Source organism: Lissotriton vulgaris, chromosome 2_1, assembly GCF_964263255.1.
Source record: "Lissotriton vulgaris chromosome 2_1, aLisVul1.2, whole genome shotgun sequence".
Taxonomy (NCBI): domain Eukaryota; kingdom Metazoa; phylum Chordata; class Amphibia; order Caudata; family Salamandridae; genus Lissotriton; species Lissotriton vulgaris.
This window is the reverse complement of record NC_141687.1, coordinates 622,888,500-622,913,880: the sequence shown is the minus strand read 5'-3', so window position 1 is coordinate 622,913,880 and position 25,381 is coordinate 622,888,500. Positions and strand designations below refer to the sequence as shown.

At 44.6% G+C, this 25,381-nt stretch overlaps 1 protein-coding gene across 2 annotated transcripts in view; it reads left to right on the top strand.

Annotated features, from left to right (window-relative positions):
• The window catches only part of TMEM54 (transmembrane protein 54), a 101,243-nt gene that overhangs the window by 69,771 nt on the left and 6,091 nt on the right, over window positions 1–25,381 (top strand). For both annotated transcript variants that reach the window (XM_086955733.1, XM_086955732.1), the window contains exons 3-4: window positions 9,333–9,392; window positions 21,164–21,352. In XM_086955733.1, the coding sequence (XP_086811859.1) occupies window positions 9,333–9,392; window positions 21,164–21,352 (249 nt within the window). The remainder of the gene's footprint in view (window positions 1–9,332; window positions 9,393–21,163; window positions 21,353–25,381) is intronic.

Below are 25,381 nucleotides of genomic sequence, written 5' to 3'. Positions count from 1 at the left end.
CTGATAATTTTTTTTTTTTTAAATGGGGATGGAGGAACCCAGTGAAGCGCCACAAGTAGTATGATCTACATTATCACTACACTGTACCTTGGCGGCCCTGTCCACTAAGAAGTCCTTGGACTGTCCGATTATGCTTTTGTGCACTTTAAGTTGACATTGTTTTATTGAACTTTCACACAAACGACTCCTATGAATATAGCTATATCCGCCCTTGTGTGAACACTTTCGAATACAAAGACATCTTCACTATGAAAATAAAAATTGTATTCAGTCTGTGCCCTCACACGTCACACAGTTGGCCCAGCTTGGACCAATAAGAGGTAGGGAAAAAGCAGAGAGACAAAGAACATATGTCCAACCCCCAACTTTCTGAGGACCCCAGGCCACAAGTCAACCTTCTCTCCCAGTCAGCACATCCTAAATAAGCTACTTGCATATAGCATTACAGTGTCACCCTGTGTCGATAGCAGTTTGTGTCTTCAAGAAGGTTTGGGCAGAGTCTAGCCGTAAGAACACATCATTCTAACACTTCACCTTCATTCAGAAAGTCTACTTGGACTATAATGCCTCTCCTCACCAGATTACTCATATTCATAAGGGGTTTCTTTCTCAACTTTGTCTCAACACAAGGCGGAATTAGAAGTCCTCTTTTGTCCATGAAAACCGTGGCCTACTTAATCACAACTTTCACCACCCTTTGTGTTCACTCTGGAGACATGAGTAACCATTACAGTGCCTTACATTGCCTCCTCAGGATTTCTGCGGCAGTCTAAATGCATTGCATACAACTTGATTCACCTCCTTGGTACTCAATGGCAGCAAGTCACCAAAAGGTCCACGCAGCACCTCCCTTATGAGTTCAACTGTTAAGCGTGTGGAGAGGCCCAGCACTCTCAAGTGGATTCCCTCCTTAAATTCTGACGGCACTTCGCCTTCCCCAGTGTGAAGCACTCAACCACATTAGATATAAAATTTTGCACCGGAGCATGTGATTCTTTAGTTGGACGCTCCAACACCTGAAATCTGCGGATGTACGTTGTACAACGCATGCTTTTAGCACGCATGATGTAACAACGCGGTTTTTATAACGCATTCTTTTACAACGCATAACAGAAAGGGGTGTTGGATAGTGAATATTTTAATTTACTATTCCAACACCAGTCCCTGTTGACACTAGGGAAGGTGTTGGAAAGTAAATTAAAAGTATTCCCTATCCTTGAGCGCCCCCCAGAGTCATGCGTTGTAATAGAATGCGATTTAAAAACCGCGTTGTAATAGCACTGCGTGCTAAAAGTTGCGTCGTAAACGACGTTCCCCGAAATCTGCTTGCAGACTTCACCTGTTACTGTTCTACACCGGTCACCATTCCCTGTTAACACTTCCAGTTTGACTTCCACAGCACTTTCAATGCTGGCGGGGGTAGCTGTGCGCTTTACCAAATTCCATAATAATAATAATAATAATGTTGCCCAGCTTCTCCATGAGATCTGATCTCAGGAGGCCCCTCACCTAGTGGTAAAAACCAGTATCATCTCCATGGCATGCAAAAGGATCTGGTTTGTCCTTTCATAACCTTGCACTTCTCGGATGGGACAACTCTTCCTTTCCTCCGTCAAGACTCTACAGATTGTGTGGTGGGACATCTAGTTGCTATTGAGGCTCTTGTTTATAATGCACTTCACCACAGGTGTCCGCTCTCTAACACATGTCAAGCGAAAATGGGGACTGATGGGGGGGAAAAGGTGGGCTAGGGGGAGAGTGGGTTTGAGTGCACTGTGGCATTTTGGTCCTGGTCAGTGGATGACCAGGAGAATAATATAATGCTCTCCTCCTGGGAGTATTCTTCCTCCTCTCACTCTCCCGTGTACTAGTTCGCACCCACTGCATCTTAATCAGTTTAGCCGGGGCACTCCACTTCATAGTCCTCTCACCTTTTCTCCCCCCTTTCCAATAGTTGTCACACTTTTTTTTTCAAGTTTTTATTTATTTATGTTTTGGAACTCATAACAGAGGTCCACATAAAATCACTAAACAATTAAATTTATACAATTTTCAGCAAATATAGCAAAAAGAAGTGTTACAGAAAAGGAAACCAATATATATCTAAGAAACTTTTTAAAAAGTTAAAAATTGTACAACAAAACCTCTCATTTGGCGGATTACAAATAGCATCTAGGAAAGCAGGGGCAGACAAGATACTTAGTCTTAAACAAGTAGGTCTCAACCATTTAAGACAGTGTTGTTTTAAAGCCGGACATACAAATAATACATGTTTAACATCCTGTTTTGAGTTATTACAAAAATTGCACATTACCGATGAGCCATACCATCTTGACAATAAATTATTTAATGGAAGTAGAACCTGCCTCAGAAGGAACAAAAACGACGTACCCCATGGGGAAGATTCCAGGAAACATAAGGTTGAATAATCCTAATTTGATAGGAATTAATAACTGGTAGGGGACCTCTCTTTACAATGAGAGCCTCCCTATCATTACAAAGCTTAGTTTCCATGAAGCCAGTTTCAAGGTCGATTTTAACTGGTATGCAGATAGAGAAAAAAGAGTCGATTCATCTAATTTCAAGAGATCAACTGCTAATCTAAAATTCTTTATAATTAAGGAGTACTCTTTTAGGGTTCCAAGAAGTTCTTTTTGGATCAAATATCTTAAGGTGCCTGATTCACCCTTTGCCAAACTGGAAACCCACCGTACTACCCCAGCAAGGCCCTGGACCCAAGCACTTCGTAAGCCAAATTCCAGCCTAAGAGCCGCTATATTACAAGCGGTATTAACCATGCACAAATTCCGTAAAATGTTTCCTTCCATGGTGTTCAGGAAACCCCATTTCCCCACTTCAAGTAATTCTATACCATATAGTAGGGAGGCCGGGACTTTAGCTCTAAAGACCTCCAACAAATAAGCAAAATGTCTCTGGCCAGTAGATCTATAAAGGGTGTTTAGACCCTTCCCATGAGCCATTGCCTTCCGAATGTTATTAGCTATATGGGCCTTGTCACTTAACATACTAGGAATTATTTTCCCCAGAAAAACATAGGATTGAACCACTTCTAATCCATGACCCCCATATTCCAGGAGAAACTCCCATATGTTGGCTTTTTCCTTCCTACAATGCACATAACTTTACTCTTGGATACATTTATCCTTAGATGGTGTGTCTCTGCAAATCCGTGGAGTGCTTGCAAACGATTATTCAATCCACTAGGGGTCAAGTCCAAAATTAGTATATCATCTGCATATAACAGACATACTATCGGTTTGCCCCCCAGTACTGGGGCAATACCATCACCTGACGATAAAGTCTGGGGAAGATCTGATAGGTATAAGGAAAACAGTAATGGGGCCAACAGGCAGCCTTGTTTCAACCCATTGGCAGACGGGATAGCTTGAGAGAGGCCTCTTTCCCCTCCCAAAAGCGCTCTACACCATGTATCGGAATGAAGCTCTCGGATCAGCTGGCATACCTAGGTCCGATATTTTTTCCACAGCAGGGGACGATCAACTTTGTCAAATGCTGTGGAGAAATCTATGAATGCTGCATAAATTCTCCCTCCCCGGATCCTGATGTATTTCTCCGATAAAACTTGCAAGGCGGTCAAATTGTCCATGGTGCCATGCCTTTGCCGAAACCCCGTCTGCTCAAGGGGCAGTATATCCAATAGCATCCAAAAGGGCAATTTGACGGTAATTTTGGGGAGCATTTCTGTCTCCCTTCTATACAGGGGGACCAGTATGCTACCCTTCCAGGAGGGAAGAATTATGTTGTGCAAAAAACACAGGGAAGAGAATCTTACTCCAGGTAACATTATTTTATTTTAAAACAGAGATAGGTAACTCGTTCGGGCCGATAGCTCCCGACGAACGCATGCCCTAATAGCCAGTTCAATAATCCTTTCGGAAGGCGGGACAAGGCCGCAATTATTCTGTCGTTCTATCGCGAACGACTACCGTTCCATTTCCGGCATACAAATTCAAGATGTATTCTACATATTTTTGTTCTTCAATCGGGACTGTCACATCACAGCGCTCTTTCCCCAAGCTGAGGCCTATGCAGCCTTTGCACCTACTCTGTGAGGCCACAAGAGGAGGGAGGAGAGGTCTCCGCCACATCCTCCTTGGAGCGACTGCCATTCCACTCCCTGCACAAATGCCAATAGTTCCATTTTGGTCACACAATAGGTTCTCTCTGGTTCCCTCAATGTTCTGGAACCAAATGACACAGTTCGACTGTCCTTGCCATCACATTGCATGAGCACTGCTATCAGTCTACAATTGCTTTTATCCACTGCGATCACGCTCCTTTCCCACAACACAGGGATTCAGATGTGCGGCATTGACAATTTGTTAAGAAATTTAAAAGCTTTGATTTGAGATTCACTCCAAATAAATGTTGCACGTCTCTTTAGTAGCATTCTCAGTGGTCCCACTTTTAGCGTAAAACCAATTTTCTATGGATTCAGGAGTAGTTACCTCTAAAACAGGTTTCTTCAATAAGGAGCTTGCGAGCTACTGGTAGCTCTCCAGCTACCAGTACGTACCTCTCGTGTCCAACTTGCCTACTAAATTAGAAGCTTTTGCTTGTCTGAATGAATAAATGTGTATCAAAATTTAAAAGTGTGTATTCAGGACAAAAATGTATGTATTTCCAGGACTCGTAAGCTGATGTTTGGACAAAAATAGATGAATTTCCAAAATATCTTTATCGCTGATATGTGAGTAATAAATCATGTGGCGCTTGGGAGACTTATTTCTAATAGTATATTCCTGGTGCCAGGGGCATTCAAGCTTTGGCTATTAAGTATCATCCATGTAAAGAAAGGCATTCTAGATTGACAAAGCCTTTTATACATTGCTTTTGGCGACCCTGTCTGGTTCACGGAGGTGATCCAAGCTAGTTATCTTGCATAGGGTGGCTACTAATGTAATCTGGCCTGATGTGGTCACTACTACAGCATGAATAGTGTTATTAGCTTGGGATGAATTTATTGATCATAAGTAGCTCTTTCTAAAGAAAGGGTTTGATACCCCTGCTCTAAAATGACCTTCATATGACACACTTTTGGCTTGGTTCAAACATTCCAAATGGCCATATTATGCTATTTCTTGACAACGGAATTTACATTTATTCAGCTTAAGTGATCACCCATGGGTCTCCACCAGAACATGCAATCCTGCTAACTCATTTGGGGTCAGATGTACATAGGTTTGGCTCTGCAATTACCAAATAGCAATTTTGTTGCAATCCCCTGTTTGGAAATCGCAAATACCCATGTACTAATTCCCATTGGGTCGCAAATATGCCTACCTCATTAATATTCACGAGGTAGGTCTCGGTTTGCGCCCTATTGAGAATCATTAAACTAACCTGGATGGTGGCCTTCTGGGGTCAGTAGACAACCATGTCAGTGATTGCTTTTCAATAAAACAATTTATTTTTTTAAATGCAGCCTATTTTCCTTAAAAGTAAACTAAATGCGTTATAAAAGTGAAAAGTTTTATTTTCATTTTTTAAGAGTAGGCAATGAATGGTCTGTGGGACCACAGCCTGCTCTTAAAAAATGTTTTCACCAATATTCGCAAAGAGGACCCTTGAGAGGGGGGGAGAGGAGGGCCTTCCAATTTGCGAATGTTACCACAAATTCGGAGTTGGTGGTAAAATGCAAATGTTTTGCGACCGCATTGCGGTCACAAAACATTCACACATACCACTGGGAGTCAGTATTAGAAAGGGACGACATGAAAACGCCCTTTCCAAATACCAAATCGCAAACCCTATTTGTGATTCGGTAATAGGTTACTGAATCGCAAATAGGGCTTGGTACATGTAAAAAGGCATTTTTTAATTCGCAAACGGCCTGATTTGCAGAATCTGGACGTTTGCAGCCAGAAATTTGCTTTATACATCTGGCCATTAGTTCCTAAATATACAGCATGTCACCCCAGGTACCTCTATCTATTTAGTGGGATTCACATTCCTAATACCGGTCTCAAATTATTTATAAGAAATATACCCAAGAACTCCACAGCTACATATGATATCTATTTACAACATCAATTTTCCAAAACACAAAGGTTCTTTACTTTATGCAATCACATCTTAGGTGGTAGGGTGTGGCATTGCCCTAAGTGGCACTATTACTGAATTATTCTCTGTATACTTTGTGTTTTTTTTTATACTACATGGCCACTAAAATAGCTAATTTTACGAGGTGCGGCACTTTGTTCCACTACCACCCTATGCTTGTTGTACCTGTCTCAACTTGTTCAGAAAATACTGGAGGAAGAGAGAAACCAGTGAAAGGTCACAATGAAGTTTCGTTACAGAGTTCTTTGGAAAGATTGCCTGCCAGGCCCATTCTATTTGTATGAAAAGGTGGAATGTGTTGCAGAATAACGATGGACTTGATTGTGGCCCCATGAATTACTAGTGCGAGATTACAACAAGCATTCCACCCATCACTATTTTTATGCACATCAAGGTCTGACAAGGATTGAAAATAGGCACAGGCATCAAAATAAAAGTAGCCCCTAGTAATGTCTTTTATATAGCTTAAAAAAAGGCCCATGTTTGCAAGTTGGGGAAGTTTTTAACTTTTAAATACATGCTGTATAAATGTTTAGCAAGGAATGGAAAACTGTATGGATTTGAGGCTGGAGTCTGCAATGTTTGTTTTAATATCGGTAAAATCGACAGTAAAAACCGGCCCAGCAAACCATACTACAGGCCCACAAAGAGCCACAAAACTGGCCCACACACTGACCTGTCACGCCAGCCAATCGGGTGCGGTCTGATTGCCCTATAGTGCAGTCCGACGTTGATGATGACAGTTGTGTTAGCAGGTCTAAAGATATTTATTATGGGTGTTTCTTGTTCAGCAACTCTTTTGCTAATGATGGGTGGCAGAGCAGAAAATGTATTTCCGCTTCCTTGGAACTACCACAAACAATTTTTGGGACGGAGCTGCTTTGTCCTTTACGGACAGTTCGTTAAGTAGGGCTAGCCTACTTGTTGAAGACTATAAGAACACTCTCAGCCACTTTAATAAGTTCTTTAACTTATTGTGCTACACGTGTAGCTTTCAAGGCCTCCATAGATGCTTCAACCCTTCCAGTGGAGCTTTGATTTGTGTCTTGTTCACAGAGGGTTAGGACATGATCCGTTCCAGGGAATGGCTGCTGGGTCAGCTGTTCAATCGAGAGGGTGTCTAAGGACAGCAGCCATTATAAAGTATCGTTCTTTGCATGCATAAGTTAGCCCTTTGGGTAATATTCAGCCCAGGCAGAGGAACTAGATAGGGGCTTGCTTTGGATTCCTCTTTGTTAGCCTTAAATTAAAGCTCCCTATGATTAGCAGACGCCTATTATGTTTGAAGGCAGATTGCAATTCTGCCAGTGCCATCACAAAGTTCGTGATTTTTGAGGCATTATAAGCTTAACATTCCACAGAATTAGCTTTCACCGTGAATCGTAAACAATATGTTAACAGTAACTTAATTTTCTTTTACAGAGCATTGCTTCATTAAAAAATATAGCTGTAGGCAGTATTTATGTAGCCGACAGTGAATATTGATAAATATGTTCTGGCTTGCAAATTTGGTTAAATTGTGTTCACTAGCTTTAATGCTCTAGCCAGTGACAATAAGATCGAGTTGAATTGGAAAGCACATTTCTGGAACATCCCAACTGTCCTACAGCTCTGTCCATATCCCTGAGCAACCTCTCTCAAGACTAGTGGCACAAAGAAATCTAAGGGGTTTTAATGTGATCTATTTGGTATCCTTGTCAGGTATCTGGAGTGCAGGGGACTTAGGCTTGCATGTCGAGAAGTAGGTTCCAGGCACTGGGTCACTGTGCAAGAGTGTTCGTAGGACAGAAGTTTGCTGCAAGAAGGGAACATTTACAGTCAAACAGTAATATACTGACAGAGGATTAGTAAGCGAGGCAACCACATTAGGACAGGGGAGAGGCAGGGAAATTCATAAATTGGAACAAGGAACTTAGACTTACTGAGGCAAGACGCTGACACTAGTGGGGAATGGGAACACCTACATCTGGAATGAGAGCCATACACGGTGGTGCAGAGACACTACCATGGGACTTAAAGAGGCAGAGGTACACTGAGACAGGAATACACTGAGACACTATCAGCTGGACACGTGTGTTGGACTCGAATAGAACAGCTCCGGGAGAGGGAAGATGTGTACATATGAGCAGAGTATTTCAATTAGAAGTCCCCTTTAAATGGAATGCATGACATTGTGCCACCTCTTGGTTAATGGAAACAGACACGTTGTTCAGCTACGCTTCAACTCCATCAAATTTTAAAAACTAAAAAAATCTTCCTGAAGTCAACTCAACAAAAGTGGCAAAATTTGTCAAGTTGGAGAGGTATGGTAAGTAAATAATGAGCACAGGGTATATCCCACAGGTACATGACTGTACTTCATTTCCTATTATTTGCAGATTTCATAGCAAGTTTTGCAGACATCAGGAAATTCTAAGTCTTCAACTCTGAATGTAAGCACGCAATATCTTAAGTTAAAACACATTCACTTGGGTACTCTACTTTATGCATATCACAGATTTAGTGATTAGATAAGTACCTTATCAAAAAATTGACAACTTTTACATTCAGAAACAATCTGGTCAGCAGGAATAAATAAGGCCCCAGGAATTCGCCAGTTATAATTCACAGCTCAAACCTAAATACGCTACAGTGAAATGTATGTTTTGGTTGTGGGTATGACTGTCTACCGGTTATTTGGAAATTTTTTAATTCTTCTATTCAGCAATACTGTTCCTTAAAGAATCTTTTATCAGTGAAAATAGGCGTTTGGCGTAATGGTCAAAGACAGTTTGTAGACTAGACTGCTTGAGGTTAGACTTGAACAGAATGAGGCATCTGCTTCCCAGCAGCTAGGGCTCCCCAAACCTTTCCATCCTCATGCCATTTTCAGCTAACACCGGCTTAGATCTTAACCGTTCACTTCATAGCAAGATGCATCTCAACTTGTTTGTCGTCTACAAATTGGCAGTCACTGGTAACCCTTTAACACCTCCAGAGTATCTTTCGCTCTCCAGTTTATGAAGCCCCAGAGCCCTCCCCTCAACCCTCATCATTTTGAGCTCTCTGGTAATCCCTGCTCCACCACCGGATCTTTGCTCCAACCTCTTGACGAGGATCTTCTCTTCCGGAACTTGCAGCAATTCCCTAAGACCCCTTACCTCTACCTATGATGTTTATTATTTACTGATGATGATCTTGTTAGTGGCTATGAGCATCTCATCCTTAAACTGTGTTTTCCTTTGCAGAGTATCACGTGCGGCTTCACCGCCATCGTGCTGTCTCAGTACCTCTCCAAGAGACCTCTGGTAAGCATACATCTTTCTAACAAGAAGAGGGGTGTTGCCATGCTCTGGAAACGGTTTTCAGACACACCATTAGAGTGTGAAGTTAGGAACATGGTGACTACATTGTATGTGTGGAGGGTAAGAATGAAGGAGGCAGCAGTATCGACTGAAGACAAGGTGAATGGATTGCTGCATAGATCGGTGTGTGTCTTGCTAGTCACAGGTTCAGATCTCGGTGGAGTTTGCTCAGTGTTTTACCCAACTAGGTCGGTGAAGCGGGTGTGGTTTAGTTGCTATAATGCTAACCATGATGATTAGAACACATGGAAGCTTCAAACCTTTGGCACCAAATACCATATACATACCACATTATGAATATTATCTTAATGGAACTCCTCACTGTACAGGTGGAGGAGCTGCTCCCTTCACTCTGCTAGAGAGTTCTTGGATGTCAGACTTTTTCTCTGAGTGCCATGGAACATAGAGAGTACTGGGGAGTGTTCGAGAGGAGCAGTGTTTTCCCTACTGGCCTAGGACACTTGTGCTTACCTACTTTTCCAAGACACCTAAAGTATTCTTGGCTCTCTGTTGCTAGGTATGGGCAAACATTTCAGGCTTACTTGAGGCTGTGTATGTATAAATAATAAAATTTGCTGTGGTATTCGTGGTATTTCTTTGAAAATGATTATCTTTAATATATAGTTATACCGATAGAAGGTTTGAAATAAATAATATGGCTCCTTGGGATACATTCCCAAATATTTTTACGTATTGTGGTATAAACCGAAAATGGCAGCCAGCACCTATACTTAGTATCCTAAATAGATTCAGAACCTGGATTCGGCAGAGATCACGTTTTCCTCAGTGATACGTCTCTCTTTTTGGAGAAGGGAAGGCCAGTATTTCTGGTAGTGGCATTGTGGGAAGGAAAGACCTATTTGAAGAGGCTTGGTTTAAGATATTTCTTGAAGGAAATACATTTGATGGGAACCTTCAAACCCCTAGTCCTGGGTGAAATATTTCCAAGAGCTGTGGTCTTATCACCCAGACGGTCTTGACTTGTGACTTGTGGTTGAACTTGAGTAGAGAGATCAAGGTAGCGATGCAGGCTCCCTGGATTTGAATACGTGGATTGTTCTGTAAAAGTGATTTTGAGTACTTGAGGCTGTAGCCCTCTCGAACTTGGAAAACAGCTCAGAAAGTTTGGAACTTTCGGAGTCGCCAGGAGCGAGTGAAGGTCTTTGATTGCCTAGGTCATATGCTCTCATTTATTGAGGTTGAAACAACGTCTAGCTGCCTGGTTTTGTAGTCTCTGTAGTTTCAAAACTTTATTGATCTTCTGCATAGGTAACATTGCAGTTGTCCAATCTCAACATCACCAAGTCCCTATTCAGTTTGGTATAAGGAGTGCCCTTCATTCCAGTAACCACATTATCAGCAGCCATCAAAAGAAATTCGTCTTTTTAGCGCAAATGAAAGATTTAAGTCACGCACACACTCCTGTTTTTTGTTTTTTTAAACTTCTTCAGGCTGGGTGCATCTCCCACACGAGAGAAATACTCATGGCGAGGGGAAACTCTGTAGCAGTGCCACTCGAGCTGGAGTAATAGAAATGATTGTCGAACACTTGACACAGAACAGCAGGGAATCGACCCGAATATAATATATTGCCACTTGGAACCCACGTGTGGGTTGGAAATATCACCACGCATAAAAGCACGATACAGAGACTATTAGCCTTGAGAAAGTCGCGGAACCACTGTCTGTAGCGACGAAACGCGTTGGCTGTTTGCTCTTTTTGAAGAAATCTGAATTAAAACAAGACAGACAAGAACTTGACTGGAAAATTTGAACTGTTGCCTCACATGTTCTTTGCCTATGATATATGTGATATTCTGAATAAGTTGAACTAATTTGATATACATACATGTGCTTGGGAATTAGTAGTTGCATCTCCCAGTTAGTCGGGGCTGGTTCTGGGATAATCGCACTCTGAGGGTGTCAGTCATTGAGCCTGTACACCGTCTGAGATAAACGAGGCATCTCTGAGTGACAAAAGAATCCGGTAGGACTCCAATGCAGCTCAGTTGCTTTGCTGGTGCTGCGGGGCGTTAGGCCTCAAATCGATTAAAGATGATGAAGTGCTACTTTAACCTTTGACAATAGACTCCGTTGCCTTGCAGCCTCTCTCCTCTCATAGTTTCTGGTTAGGGCTACTAGATGAACAAACTGACCAGTATTTTACTGGCATCTTTCAACTTAAGTGGTCCAGTACTTATTTGGTTTCTGGCAGGAATGGGCAGGAGGCTGGATGCTAGAAAACCAGAGGAGATGGCTTATCTTATTCTCAGGCTTTCTCACTGGAAAAGACCGATAAACTATTGTGAGCTGTAGTGGGATGTGTTTACCTGATCCCAAGACATACAATCTTGTTTTGGTTCCTGCAGGCAGTGCAGTGCAAATCTAAGATTTCTCTTTGGCTTATTTAGAGCTGGAAAAAGCATTCCTTTCAGGGCTAAGGGTTGTTGGCCTGGATCACCTTAAGGTCAATCTAATCTTTTCTTCTGTGCCTAGCGGAGAGCAGGAGTAAACCTATCCCTTCATTCTTAAAAAGCGAATGTAGGATATACCTTGGTTCTCATCTTCCTTTTTTTTAGCTGTCTATGTAACAAGGTTACCTTTTGGGAGATACCCTCGGATCCTCACTACCCTCAACCAAAGACTAAAACCAATTGCATTTTCAGGGTTGCTCTGCTATTTTTCCGTGGAGACAACTAATATACAGGGTGTTCGGTTTGCAAGGGCCCAGACCAGACCATGCTCCTATCAAGTCGGAGAGGTCAAGAGGCAGTTTGTTTATCTGTGGGTTTAGGGACCAAGTAGACTAAAGTGAAGTAATCCCAAAAGGTGGTTCTGGCAGCTCTGGATAAAATGGACATCTTTCTCGGAATTTGACAACCCAGGCACAAAGATGAGATCCTATAGTCCTAATTGTGGTTTCCGGATATGGCCCAGAGCAAAGTACTCCAAGCTTCCAGGCTCCAAGCCCCCAGCATAATTCATCACCGCTCAGAAGTCTCCTACTCATATTGCACCCTTACCTGTAGCACTTGTCTTCCCGAGGACATGTCAAACTCTCTCTGGTACAAGGTCATCCCCTCTGGGAACAAGGCACCTCTGTACTCCAGAAGGGTCTAGACCCTTTATATTCGCTCTGAGGATCTTACACATATTCACCTTTTGCCTAGTTTCCAGCCACTGTCCTTTCAGGAGGACCCCACACGGCAGACACTGAAGGGTCCACACCAAGTTCAAATTCCTTCTTGGCAGAAGAAGGCACTAGCTGGGTTTTGTAACCCTCAGGGGAAGGTATTCGTTACATTCTGCCTTGAGCTTCCTTGTGAGTGTTTGTCCTGAGAGAGTCCCTTATAGGCTGCTCCTTTGGGGAGCCTAATAGTAGGCAGATCAACATGCATTACATGCCGTAGTGATCTTAAGACTCCAGTTTGCACAGCTGTCTTAAATGATGTTCTGAATCCCATTTAGCTCCTTTAAATCTAATTTTATATTCTGCAGCCAGATTAATGTCCTCATTGAGAAAGAATAACCACATCTCTCCAGCACTACATGGACTGCAATGGCTACCACTGAAAGCAAGGATACAAGGATAATTTTCAACTTATGAAACCTAACTTGCAATACAATATATTTAGATGCCACCTTACCTTTCAACCTAGTTTCTATATCTAGAGACCAAAGAAACTTCTGCTTCTGGAAAGAACTGCGAGTTCAACTCCCCAAATCGGAAACTCCTTTGTCGCAGAGTAAATCATTCTCAGGGTTGCTACTTTTGCCTGGAACTCGCTTCCATTAACTGCCAGTCTGATAAGTTCATGAGGGCAATTAGTGCTATACACGCGAGTATTACGTTCTGGATATCCCTGCCTCTGTCAGCAATGGGACGAATTGCCATCTCTAAGATGGTGATGCTTCCTCGCCTCCTCTACTTCTTTGTAAATTTACCCCTGATAGGTCCACAATCCACCTTCCGTATTCTGGACACACTCCTCTCGGAGCTCATCTGGGGGAAGGGTTGACGTAGGATTAGCCTCAAGAAACTGCAATTAGAGCTGCATAAGGGCGGACTGGGAGTCCCTGACTTCCGAGCGTACTAATATGCAAGGCAGCTCCAGTGGCTCTCATTCTTGTCGGCAGGCAGAAACCTGCAGGAAATTGACTACGAAACTCGCAATCTAGACCGAGGAGCCCTGCACAGTTTACTACTTCCCAAAACAAAAATTCCTCCAAACTGGGCCCCACCACTCAAAACTGCACTTCAGTGCTGCAAAAAGGCCTTACGCTATACTGCAAGCGCGATTCCATATGCAAGCAATATACCCCTCATAGGACTCCCAACCCCCGGGGGCAGACTCACGAGGACCGGTCTACATGATTGGGAGGAGACCGAAGTGATAGAGGTCGGATAATTTTTTAGCAATGGCACCCTAATGAACAACAACACTTTTGTGCAGAGTACTGGCGCACCAGACCTCCTGTGCTTACTTCATGCAACGATAGCTCATTACATTAGGGTGACATGGGAGCCCCAGCATGTGGAACACAAACTGGTGCCATGCTTTATTACATGGGGAGGGCAGCCTTCTAGTTAAAGGGCTGTACACTGGCATCCGGGCGCAAGCCTACACCATACTCACTGACCTTCGCACTAAATGGGCGGAAACCACTGAATTAGAGATCACTGACAAAGCCTGGGCGAGCATCTTAGAACACCCCAAGCGAGTTTCTCGCAACGCCAAACTCAAATTTATACAAACAATGATACTTCATTAGTCCTACTTCACCCCAAAAATAATCCAGCGTATGTTTCCGGAGGCCCAACACTGCTGCCCGCGATGCAAAACAGACGAGGCGGGCTTTATCCACATGCTAAGGGCCTGCCCTCATCTTAATGATTACTGGGGAAAGGTCCGGGCTACACTTGGAGACATCACGCACCTTATAATTCAAGACAATGCCTTTGGAGTGTCTGCTGGGTCTCTGCAAGTGCACTAGCGCCCTGAGGGCCCAACTACACTTCCTAGACCTCGCCCTTATACTAGTTATCAGGGCGATCACCATGAGATGGAAATCGCACAGATGCCCCCCACTATCCATGTGGCAGGACGACATGCTTAGATGGGGTGGTGCTGGAAGTGCGGTGATTAGGCGGGAGGAGGCAAGAGGACTACGTAAACACCCAATTTCCATGGACTGGGACATCATGCTGGAGAACTTTAGGCAGAGTGACCTCCTACTTACACATATCACTCCCTCTCCATGACTTACCCAGCAGTACATGAAGGTATAGAGCAGCAGGCGTCCTAACGGTACAATTAGCTGTCCAGCGGCACGTCAATAATATTCAATAGACATTAGGGAGGTACGAATGTAATAGGTCATAAGTTATCCAGGACAGAGCAGACCAAGAGGGACTTGTGTACAATTGAAAAACACAAAATGACAATATCACAACTTCCTTGATGAGACGCATGGGCGTCATGTTGTAATACTCAAAGTTTGTTAAAAACAAAACTGCCAGTCCCCAACACAACTTAACCTCCTTTTTTTTTTTTCCAGAAACCACTAAAACGTTATCTGTCAAGGGTGTAACTTAGTCATTGTGCTGCTGTCCCCAGAGTCCCATCAGTCCGTGGCAATCTACAAAGAAACTTGCACAGAGGGTCCAGAGTTCAGTAGACCACTCCAGGTTCCTCCTACTCAGGGTTACCTGTTCTATGTGCAGAGGGTCTTAGTTGGCGCATCTTCCACATAGAACATGGCACTAGCTGTGTTGTTGAGTGAGGGCTTGGTGTTTTTTCAGATCAGGACTGTCTCTCTTCCTTTGACTGAATGGCAACACTTGAGGTTTGCATCCTGTGACTTGTTTTTGCACCTTTAGTCCTCATGGATTTTGTGCCCAGATTAGGGGACCCATGACCCACTGAGCCTATTTCTGGCTTCTAGACCTGGGAATTGCTACTACATTTCTTTTCAGACTTCTGGTAACTGGGGCATAGACTTAGTTGGCTGTTGACTCTGTCGTATTTGACCATTCCACTTGTGTTTCTGCAGCCAGCTGTTTTGAGGCAGCGATCTATCAGCGAGGTGCTGCCTTGGCCAGACTGTATGTTGTACAAAGCTCAAAAGTGCACTGCTTTTCATCTGTTCAGTCAGATGTCAATGGTTCTTGTCACCACATGCATCTGGAGCCTCCATGAGACTCTTTAGCACTGGAAATCTTACATGTGTCGAACTGGGCTTATGAAGGCTCTCCCCTTCTCCTTTGTGCTGAACATATATGTGTGACAACCCCCCCAAAACATTACACCCATGACCAAACCTCAGCTTCATAATCATAAGTCATGTTACCCACCTTGTTTTTAGGAATATCTTGGCGTGCAGAGCTATTATTTGTTGAGCTGAGAGTGACACTAGGGAATATGGAGTTGCCCTCGGGTTCCCTAAATCAAGGAGTCTCTAACTTTTGCCTATCTTTTATTTTTGAGCATTCCTGTCGATCTCTTGCCACCTCATGCATATCCATATTGATTAGTCAGCTGCTTTAGCGTACGCTTTTCCTTCTCTAGTCATTTGGCACTTTCTGCTTATTTGACTTTGTCCAAGAGGCTGAATTCCAAGCCTCGTCTACTAGATGTGAAAAGCAGAGAAACAACTAGGCCGCAGTTTCCCTGAAGATATTGGGTTCTAACGGGATAAAGCAGCAGTTGGGGAGTTAAAATTGCTAGGGCATGTCTGATTGGGGTGCTGGGCTACCTCTAGACTCTGGATATGCTTCTCTTTCCCTTCGAAATGGAAAGGCAAACTGGTGGTAACAAGCCGTTCTTTTGAGTGACCTCATGACCTGTACCTTTACATGATTTATTCAGCTGTGCCACTGTTCACTCCTTCAAGGCAGACCCCACCTAACCCTTATAAACAGCCTCCTCCCTATAAATACACCGAATTTTATATAATCTGAAATCTACACCATGAGCCTGCCAGTGTGAGGTTGTTCTTAATCATTTATTGCTGGACAGTATCAGAAGAGGTTGCAGTTGTTTACCAATGGTTTGCTAGGACCACCAGTACTTGTAATGGTGCACCCCAGTTGATAACTTGGTCACTTGCTTAGGATGCTTGACATTTCTGCCTGTCTACATGTTGAAGAGTCTGTTGTGAGTATGTATCAATTTATTAACTCTGGATGCAGTGTTTACTTTCTTCTGTATGTGTGTAACTTCTGATAGAGACGACTAACTGCAGATTCCCCATCTTTTGAATATTTACCATGTATCAGGCTGGATCTGCGTACGCTTGAGCAGTACCTCTGTGAGCTATCTAGCTCTGCACTGACCCCCTCCCGAAATGATGTGCTGAGCCAATATAGGCAAATCTCCTGCACGCTGACATCAGTTCCTTTCTTTCTGTGCCCCCAGACGCAGATCTGGAGATATTGCCCATCCCTTCAAGACCAACGTATCGCAGACATTTTAGTGTGCTGGGAAATGTCACATCCTAAAATGGCAGGTTTTAAACCTTGTAAGTACTGTTGCAAGCAGATGTCTGTAATAGATCTTCATCCGGTTTGCCTGTGGTGCCTGAGATGGAGTCATGACTCTAAAGCCTGCAGGGACTGAGTGTCGATGAACCCGAAGCCATACAGGACCACGCAGTGAACTTCTGTGTTTCCAAGCACCGGAATACTCCATGTCGAGGCAGGCTTGAGTCCAAGGGTCGGTCTTGGTCCCGTTCTTAAAGTAGCAGGAGTCTATCCCAAGGTCCATTATCGTCACACTCCAAATATTCAGGTAAGCCAAAGAAAAAATATAAAAAATCCAAGCGGGAATCTGACTCTTCCAACCAATCTCCTACTCCTTAGAAGGCGAAAGGGCATAGTCATGTTTTCTATTTCACTCTTAAAGTTGGTCAACATCGAAGCCCATCCCGCAACTTGTTCTGGCACAACCTCAGTTTCTGGGACCATCTGTGACATTGAGGCAGATGCAAGACTTGCGCAAGGCCATGGTCTGACTCCTTGGATCCCTTCTGGCTCCCTCTGGCACGCATCTGGGCCCCAAGGAGCCAAGAGTCCCTCCATCTGGGATACTGTACAGTGGTTTGCCCTCAGTACCAGTTGAACCCTCCAAAACCACCACTTGGCCTTCCTTGCTCCTGTATCGACTCAGCCCCCGGGTCCACAGTCCACAACAGTTCCCAGCCCTTTAACACCGGTGCAGACTCCACCAACACTGGAGAAAGAAGTGCCAATCCTGCACTCCTACTCCGACTCAAGCCACTCCGGGCTCGACCAAGGCTGCATTTATATTTTTGTAGAACCGCTACCTCCAGACTCCAATAATGACTATGAAGCAGGAGATAAAATTGCCCAACCCTGCAACAAATAAAACTGATCTGATGATCTCAGAGATGCCAGTGGCTCGACAACTCTCCTGATTCAAGCCATATGTCACCTCGTAGTCTGACCACTGAAGAAAGAAATTCCTAAGCGATATTCATGCCGAAGGTGGCTGAAATTCTCGACCGCATCCACCTTAGAGGTCAAAACCAAAGTGCTGACCGAAGTACTCCAGTCAGGGCAAACTACTACAGATGCCCTTCTACCTTTCAACGTGGTACTCACTGATACCCTCCTAGGGGCCTAAGCCAAATGTTACCCCGGTGTCTCCAGTAACTTGCCGTATTGCGAGTTGTCACCGACCTGCTCTTGGCAGCCCCTGTCATTTTGACCCCGCCTCTGAGAGCTTGGTGCTGTAGGCTTCTACCAGTCAGTCTAATCCACATGATTTCCCAACTACTCCCCCAGATAGGGAATCCAGGAAAGTGTAGACCTTTGGTAAGCGGATATTTTCTTCCACAAGTTTGGTCCTCGGGTCAGTCAATGCCAGTTGCCTGCTGGGCTGCTATTCTCGCGCTCTCTGGAATTCGGTTGCTCAAGTCTTACCCGGTGTCCCAAAAGACCTTTGGGTAATTTGCCCTGCCTCCCCAGCTACATCTGTCCTACAGTTCCTTTTGTGGTTTCGGCATTGGTACCCCATACTGACAGCCACTTTAGGCTTAGCAAGGTGCCCTGCCCTTTTATGGCAGAGGCCATGGCACCCACTGCCCATGTGATCAGGGACAATTGGGCCAGTCCACTGCCATGACCCCACCTGCCAAACCCCTTTAGCGTGCTCTTAGTGGAACACAGCTACCCGGTTGGAGGAAGGATTCAACTATTTCTACCGGGCTTTCTGGCCATAACATCAGGCAAGTGGGTCATGCAAATTGTACAGAAGGGTACAGACCAGCGCCTATTCAATGCCTTCATCCAAAATGCTCATCCTCTCCCAGGTCTTGCCTGCCCTCGACCCTGGAGACTGGATGGTGGCGTTGAATCTGTAGGATGCTTATTGCCATACAACAATCCTACAAGCCCATTGGGGCTACAAGCAGTTTGGGGTGGGACTGGAGCCTTTTCAGTTTGCTGTGCTCCTTTTTTGTCTCACTAGTGCCCCTTGGGTGTTCATGAAAGTGTTAGTGGGGGGTACCAATGCATCTTCGAAGGTCAGGGGTCCCAGTCTTTCCCTACCTCGACAACTGGCTGTTGAAGGTGGGCTCATGCCAGGGAGTTAATAACCACTTCCAGGCTAAGGCGAACCTCCGGTCATCTTTGAGGTTCCGTAATAATGTACCAAAGTCACCCTGGACTCCTTCTCAAAGGCTCCCCTTAATAAGAGCTTTTTGGGCATTTTCTGTATGCCTCTCCCCCAGAAAAGAGAGACCAGTACATTATAGCTATGACCATGATCTTTCAGCCTTTGTCCTGGATTTCAGGGAGGTTGACTCCAAGGCTGCTGGCACTGATGGCCTCATGCCTCTTGCCGGTAGGTATACAGGGTTCTGCAGTGGGATCTGAAGCCTCAGTGAGCCCAAAATGAAGGGAAGCTTTCTGACCACATCCAGATTTCAGCAGAGATTGTGAAAGATGTGCAGTGGTAGTTATTGGGCAGATAGTGGGTCATTGGCAGACCCCTCTCTCCACCCCTCCCAGAGCTGACCGTGATGACAAATGTGTCATTTCTGGGTTGGGGCTGCAACCTAGGGGAGTTGGAGATCAGAGGACTCTGGACTCTGGTGGAGTCCTGGCTTCATGCCAGCCATCTTAAGCAGAAGGCCATTCGCCTGGCATTGAAAGCCTTCCTCCCTTCCACCAAGGTAAGGCTGGTATAGGTGCTTACAAACAATACCAACGCTATGTGGTATTGCAACAAATGGGTTGGGTTAGGGAAGGGTAGGGTTGTGGACTCAGTACCAGGAGGCACGGCGTCCCTGGAAATGGTTGTCCATCAAGGAATTTTCCTGGTGGGGAACCATCTGGCAGGGTCTTTGAATGCCAGGGCAGACGAGCTCAGTCGTAGACTCCTAGCAGATCACCAGCGGCAGTTACACCTAGAAGTGGTGCATAGTCTCTTCCACACATGGGGAGAACATTGCTCTATTTATTTGCCACAGCTGAGAATGCACAGTGTCCGCAGTTCTGCACATTGGAGTTTTTAAGGCATCTCTAACTAGATGTGTTTCACCTAGGGTGGAACTCGGGACTTCTGTATCCCATCCCGTCAATACCTCTTCTGCCCTGAGATCTAAAGAACATAAGAACTGACCAGGTCATTCCAGTGGCCCCAGATTGAGCATAAAGATTATAGTACCCAGAGCTCATGGGCATGAGCATTTGCCCTCTGATCAGGTTACTCCTCCCGGGGGATCTGCTTTCGCATCACTGGGACCCGGTCTTGCACCCTGGCCTTCACAATCTTCATCTTCATACTTGGAGATTAAGCAGTGACATCGCTTGGACTCCAAAAGAGCACTGATTTTATACATCGATCATACCGGAGAACACTGGGTGCACGATCAGCTCTTTGTGGGCTTCGCAAGAGCAAACAACAAAGACGAGGCGGTGCAGAAAAGGAACATCTCATGCTGGATTGTGTTCTGCATGAAGATCTCCTACAAACTGGCCAGAAAACAGCTTCCGTAAGGGTTGCGAGCTTAATTAACCAGAGCCAAGGCTGCTATTTGGGCATCATTCCATATGTTCATAAAACACTACAGCCAGGTTGGTCCTGCAGGACCTTTTGGCTCGAGTCCCTTCACACACCACCTCCATATAGGTGCTACTTTGGTATCCATTCAAAACGTGAGCAATCTGCAGTTTGAAGTCTCTAGCAGAATAACAAGTTTCCTTCAGTAATGCTCTTTTTGGTCGAGACTATCTAACCACAGGTTGCTCATTGACTCTCCCGTCCTCCCCATTCAGTGATTGGACTCCATTCATTAATAAGATCCCAAGTTTAGGAATCTGCATACTGGTTGAAACGCATTTGCTTCTGGGGCTGTGCGTCTGGGGGAGAGTACAGCCTTGAAAGCAGCTAACATCAGCGTGTGGGATTGGAGCGTATCTTGGCTCTGCCCATTATTCCAGAAGCAGAAGGCGGTCCGTGTAGAGCCCTATGGCGCCACCTACCAGCGCACAGACGTACTGCTCAAAATTTCACAGATCAGTCTGACCAGTGGGGAATATTTAAAAGGTGAGGCATCTGAGAAAAATTGTGTCTCAGAAAGAGCGTTACTGAAGGCTAAGTAACTTGTTCAAACAGCTCATTGTGTAAAGTGTAACACACCTACAGTGTCAAACAGTTCACAGTGTTTATATCTTTGTTTTCTTGTAGAGTTGGTCAGTCTTCGTCCTCTCGGTGGTGAACACCCTGCTCTCAGCCCTCTGCACTGTGGGCATAAGTGTGTCTGTGGTCATTACTTTCGTCAACGAGGGCCGCACCTTGCTTGCCACATGCACCTTCATCGACCTTGACCTCATACAGATCTCGCATGAATGTCCCTTCGACCCCACTCGAATCTACGTAAGTGACTCTTACTCTTAAATGTCTTTCTCCTTCCTTTCATCTTATGAGCATCCCAACTCTACAGATTTTTTGTATAAACGTAATAATGAAGCCTTTGCAAGGGATGAGTGTTGTTTAGAAGACACCAGTGACACTAGTGGCTGTCTCTTATGTTCAGCCTTTATAGGTTGCATGCAGGTGGAGAGATCTTACATACACTAATATAATTTGGAGGCATAAATATAAAAGTTAGAGGGAAGTGAAAAGCGGTAAAAGGAATCTCCAAATAGCAAGCCAATGTAGTCTTCAGCCTAGACGAACCAACATTTTCAATCTGACTCTTTGGGAGAGTGTAATATACCCTTTTCAATGGTGGTCAAAGGGCTAACCTAGGATTAAACATCACCTATGGAGAAACAGTATATATTACCCATCACATTGACTCTTGTACTGGCAGCTCTGTTCTGCTCCAGACCTATGGGGTGTCTTACAAGCAGACCAAGGGATTTAACCTTTTTTTGCACAGTAAGGCAAAATATTTCAATTGGCGCCCAGTGAACTTACACAGACGCCAGGCTTTACTGCCATATCGGTTCTTTTCTTTACATTCATACCTTGAGGCTAAAGTAGGGAGCTGGTTGAAGTGCGATTTAGTTTGGAAAAAACGTTGTGTAGAACTACCAATGCAAGAGTGGTGCCATGAGCAACCTGCATATTAACTCACCTTCTCCTGATAACTTGAAGTCTGAAAATGCTTTTTAGTGTTAGTGGGGGGCTGGGTAAGTGGAAGAATATGCAATTCCCCCATATATGTTAAGTGGATTTGGACTTTAGCTCCTGTGCTGGAGTTGAAGTCCAACATGTATTTGTTACCGAATGCATGAGTAGGCGTCCAAGTTCCAACTCCACAAGTACCCTTCTACGGAGCATGTTGCTATGAAAAAACACAGCTCTTTCTTTGAGGTTACCTCATATAGAGGATCCTAGAGTTTGCATAGCATTCCAAAGCGCATGAGGACAGTCACTGAGTACTGGAAGCTTGCTTACCAGTGAAGAACCGCTACATGCATGCCTTTAACCGTCTGCCAGAGGAATGAATGGCCTAGAGAAACCACAAAAGTAATTAAGGAATTGGAATTCATCAAAGTCATGCCTCAGAGGAACAGATATGGAAAGAGGGAAGAATGATTTTCTGATCCACATAAAAAATAGAAAGAGCCTTTAGGAGGCAAGATGGACGAGTCTGTGACATAATTATATATGTATGGAGCACCGTATAGTGTTCGCTTGTAGTGAAAGCCTGAAACCCACTGGCCCTCTCAACAAAGATCACAATACCACGTTCCATGCCATCAGCTGTGCCAACCATAAAAGGTCCAAATTCAAGTTCCAAACATGAAATTGACCGTTGACAACACATTCTTCAACGAAAGACAGCTTGCCTCTGTCACAGCCAGATGCCTGAATGGATATGAATCATCAGTACATCTTCGACTAAACAAAAGGAACAAGATGAGGGCTTGACCTCCTTTCCGTAGCTCTTGGCACAGCCTAATGTACGCCTGTATTGTATGTCTCTGTACTGATACCTAGTCAATTGCATGAGGTCCAGGTTTCCTCTTGACCGCTCCATAAACCAAGACCTCTGCCTCCAGGATCCTGAGCTCTGTGACTGACAGCAAGTGTGTAATGAGAGGAACCGTACAGAGGCAGCGCCTCCGAATGAGGGCGCAGCCATGAAGCTCCATCATCTACTCCACCCTTGTGGCTAGAAAACCATACTGTATTTAGTAGAAATGCGCCCATGTGTGAAAGAGGGTCTGGGCCACGAAGGAGGGTAAACCACCTCACTTCACGTTCTAATTGAAGGCACACAGGTCTAGGATTGATTGCCGCTGCCTCCTCTCCTGACCTGCCATCACGGGAATAGTCAATAGACTATTGATGATTTTTAATACCATGACATTTTGTTACAGTTCTTTTCCAAAAATCTGCAGTATAATTAACTGAAGGTGATTAAAACACGTCTTTATAGTTGCTGCGCACAGTCAGAGCGAGCTAGCACCTGAAGTAAAAGCATTCGTGACAAATGATCCTTGAATACTTTTGTAAATGTCATGGTGGGCGGGAGAAAAGGGTCACCTGAAAGAGTTCCCGATCTGCCCTGCTGCAGTAAGGCTGGTTCGGGATAAGTAAGTCAGAGCAAGTGCATACATGGATTTGGATGCAATAAAGAGGAAAAGGAGGTAAAATGAAACAGAAAGCCATAAAAGATGGGCCAGTAAGGCGGGACATGAGAAGAATAGTATAGACCGTGGGGAGCTGAAGACTTGCTTTGAAAGGAAGAGGGGCTTGGTTTTGACCGAGCCTTCAACAAATAAACGGAACAAAATAGTACAGAACTACAGTTTGAGGTAGGAGTTTAACTGATGGGAAACGTTTAAGACTTTAAGTTTTCTTGATGTGAGAGATTATCGGCATTTAGTTAACTCTTCAGCAGCAGGCTAACTACAATGTCCTGAAGAAGCACCAGGAATACCCAAAGGGGCCAAGTTCCCAGCTGTGCGGGGGTACTGGTCATTTTGCTGAGATGATCTGCCTGCGTATTGGAGGAGCAAGACTGCTGATAGGCGCATTATGTTATACTCGCCCAGTGCCAGATTTATATTGCTGGAAGGCTCAAATATGGCGAGTGTTTTCTCCCTTTGCCTTGATATAAACATTGCTGAACTATTGTCTGTAAGTATAAATCTTCTCATCCCCTGAAATGAGGGCAGATAATCCTCTAGGAACAAAAAAGATAATGTTGACCTTCAGACGTTCATATGCAGGAGACTGCAGACATTGTTTACTTTCAGGGGTTCTGGAGTGAAGCCGTGGCTGCAATCCAAACTATACAGTTGGGTCCTCATGATGGAACTGAGCTCCATCTAGAAGATGAGGGGATGGGGGGGATTCCGAATGCCCAACAGAGAAGGCTTTATTTTTACCACCTGAAAATGGGACCCTAAGTAGTCTGAAGACCCGAGTCCTGCTGCCACTGCAAACGCCAGTTGTATATGCATTCTGGGCTGTGCCAAGAAACACCTGAACGCTGGATGCTGCACGCGCAGATGCTCTCTGCAACCACCAATGTGTGCTGGTACTTTATGACTGGAAATACATCGCAGCCTTCTAGAATGAGGAGATATAATCTCTAGTGGTAGGAAAACAAGCCCGTTCCTGGTTCAGAACATCATTAATGAAAGATAGGCACTGGGCTCGGCCCAGCTAAGACGAGATACTGGCACACAGATCTAGATCTGGCAGAAGAGACGGCCTGAATAAGGGAGGTTGGGGTCTCCTGGGTGGAGAGGCCTCACACTCAACAGTCATTGGGGAAAAGGTACTCTTGAATACCCTGGGCGCGGAGGGAGGGTGCCGCAGACAGATCACCCTGCTAAAGAGCGGAAGGGAAGAAATAGTTTGAGCTAGTGAAGACCCGGGATGTTGAGCGACCTGCATTGTGTTCATCTACAGTGAAGAAAGTCAAAACTGGAGCCAGAAACTCCACTCAACGGGTAGATGTTGTACATTCATTAGTGAGAAATAATACGTTTTACCTATGCTCGGTCAAATAATTCCAGGGGAGCCCTTTGGATGGCTTGTCTACTGCCTTCTTTGCGAGTCTCTCCTACTATTTCTAAAATGTATTCTTCCTTGAATGAAGAGGGAGGCAGTTTTAGTGGCTTTCAAATTAGTGCAAGAAACAAGTACAAAGGACACTGTTCTTATTGCTGCAATTTACTCTTTGTCAGTTGTTTGTCCGAAGATGCAGCACACATCTTGCCAACAAACAGCATACCCAGCCGACAATTGGAAGACCACTGTCAGGTCTGTGAACATCCATGTTAATGCAGTGGTCATTGGCGTAGTCCCCGTGTCAACATGGGCAAGCTGTGAACTATTCAACATGAGAAGAGTCTGTTTTCCCTCCTTGATATGGGCCGCAATTTCTGCATGAGCTCGTCCCCAGACACCGGATGGTTCCTGGCATACATTGTGAAA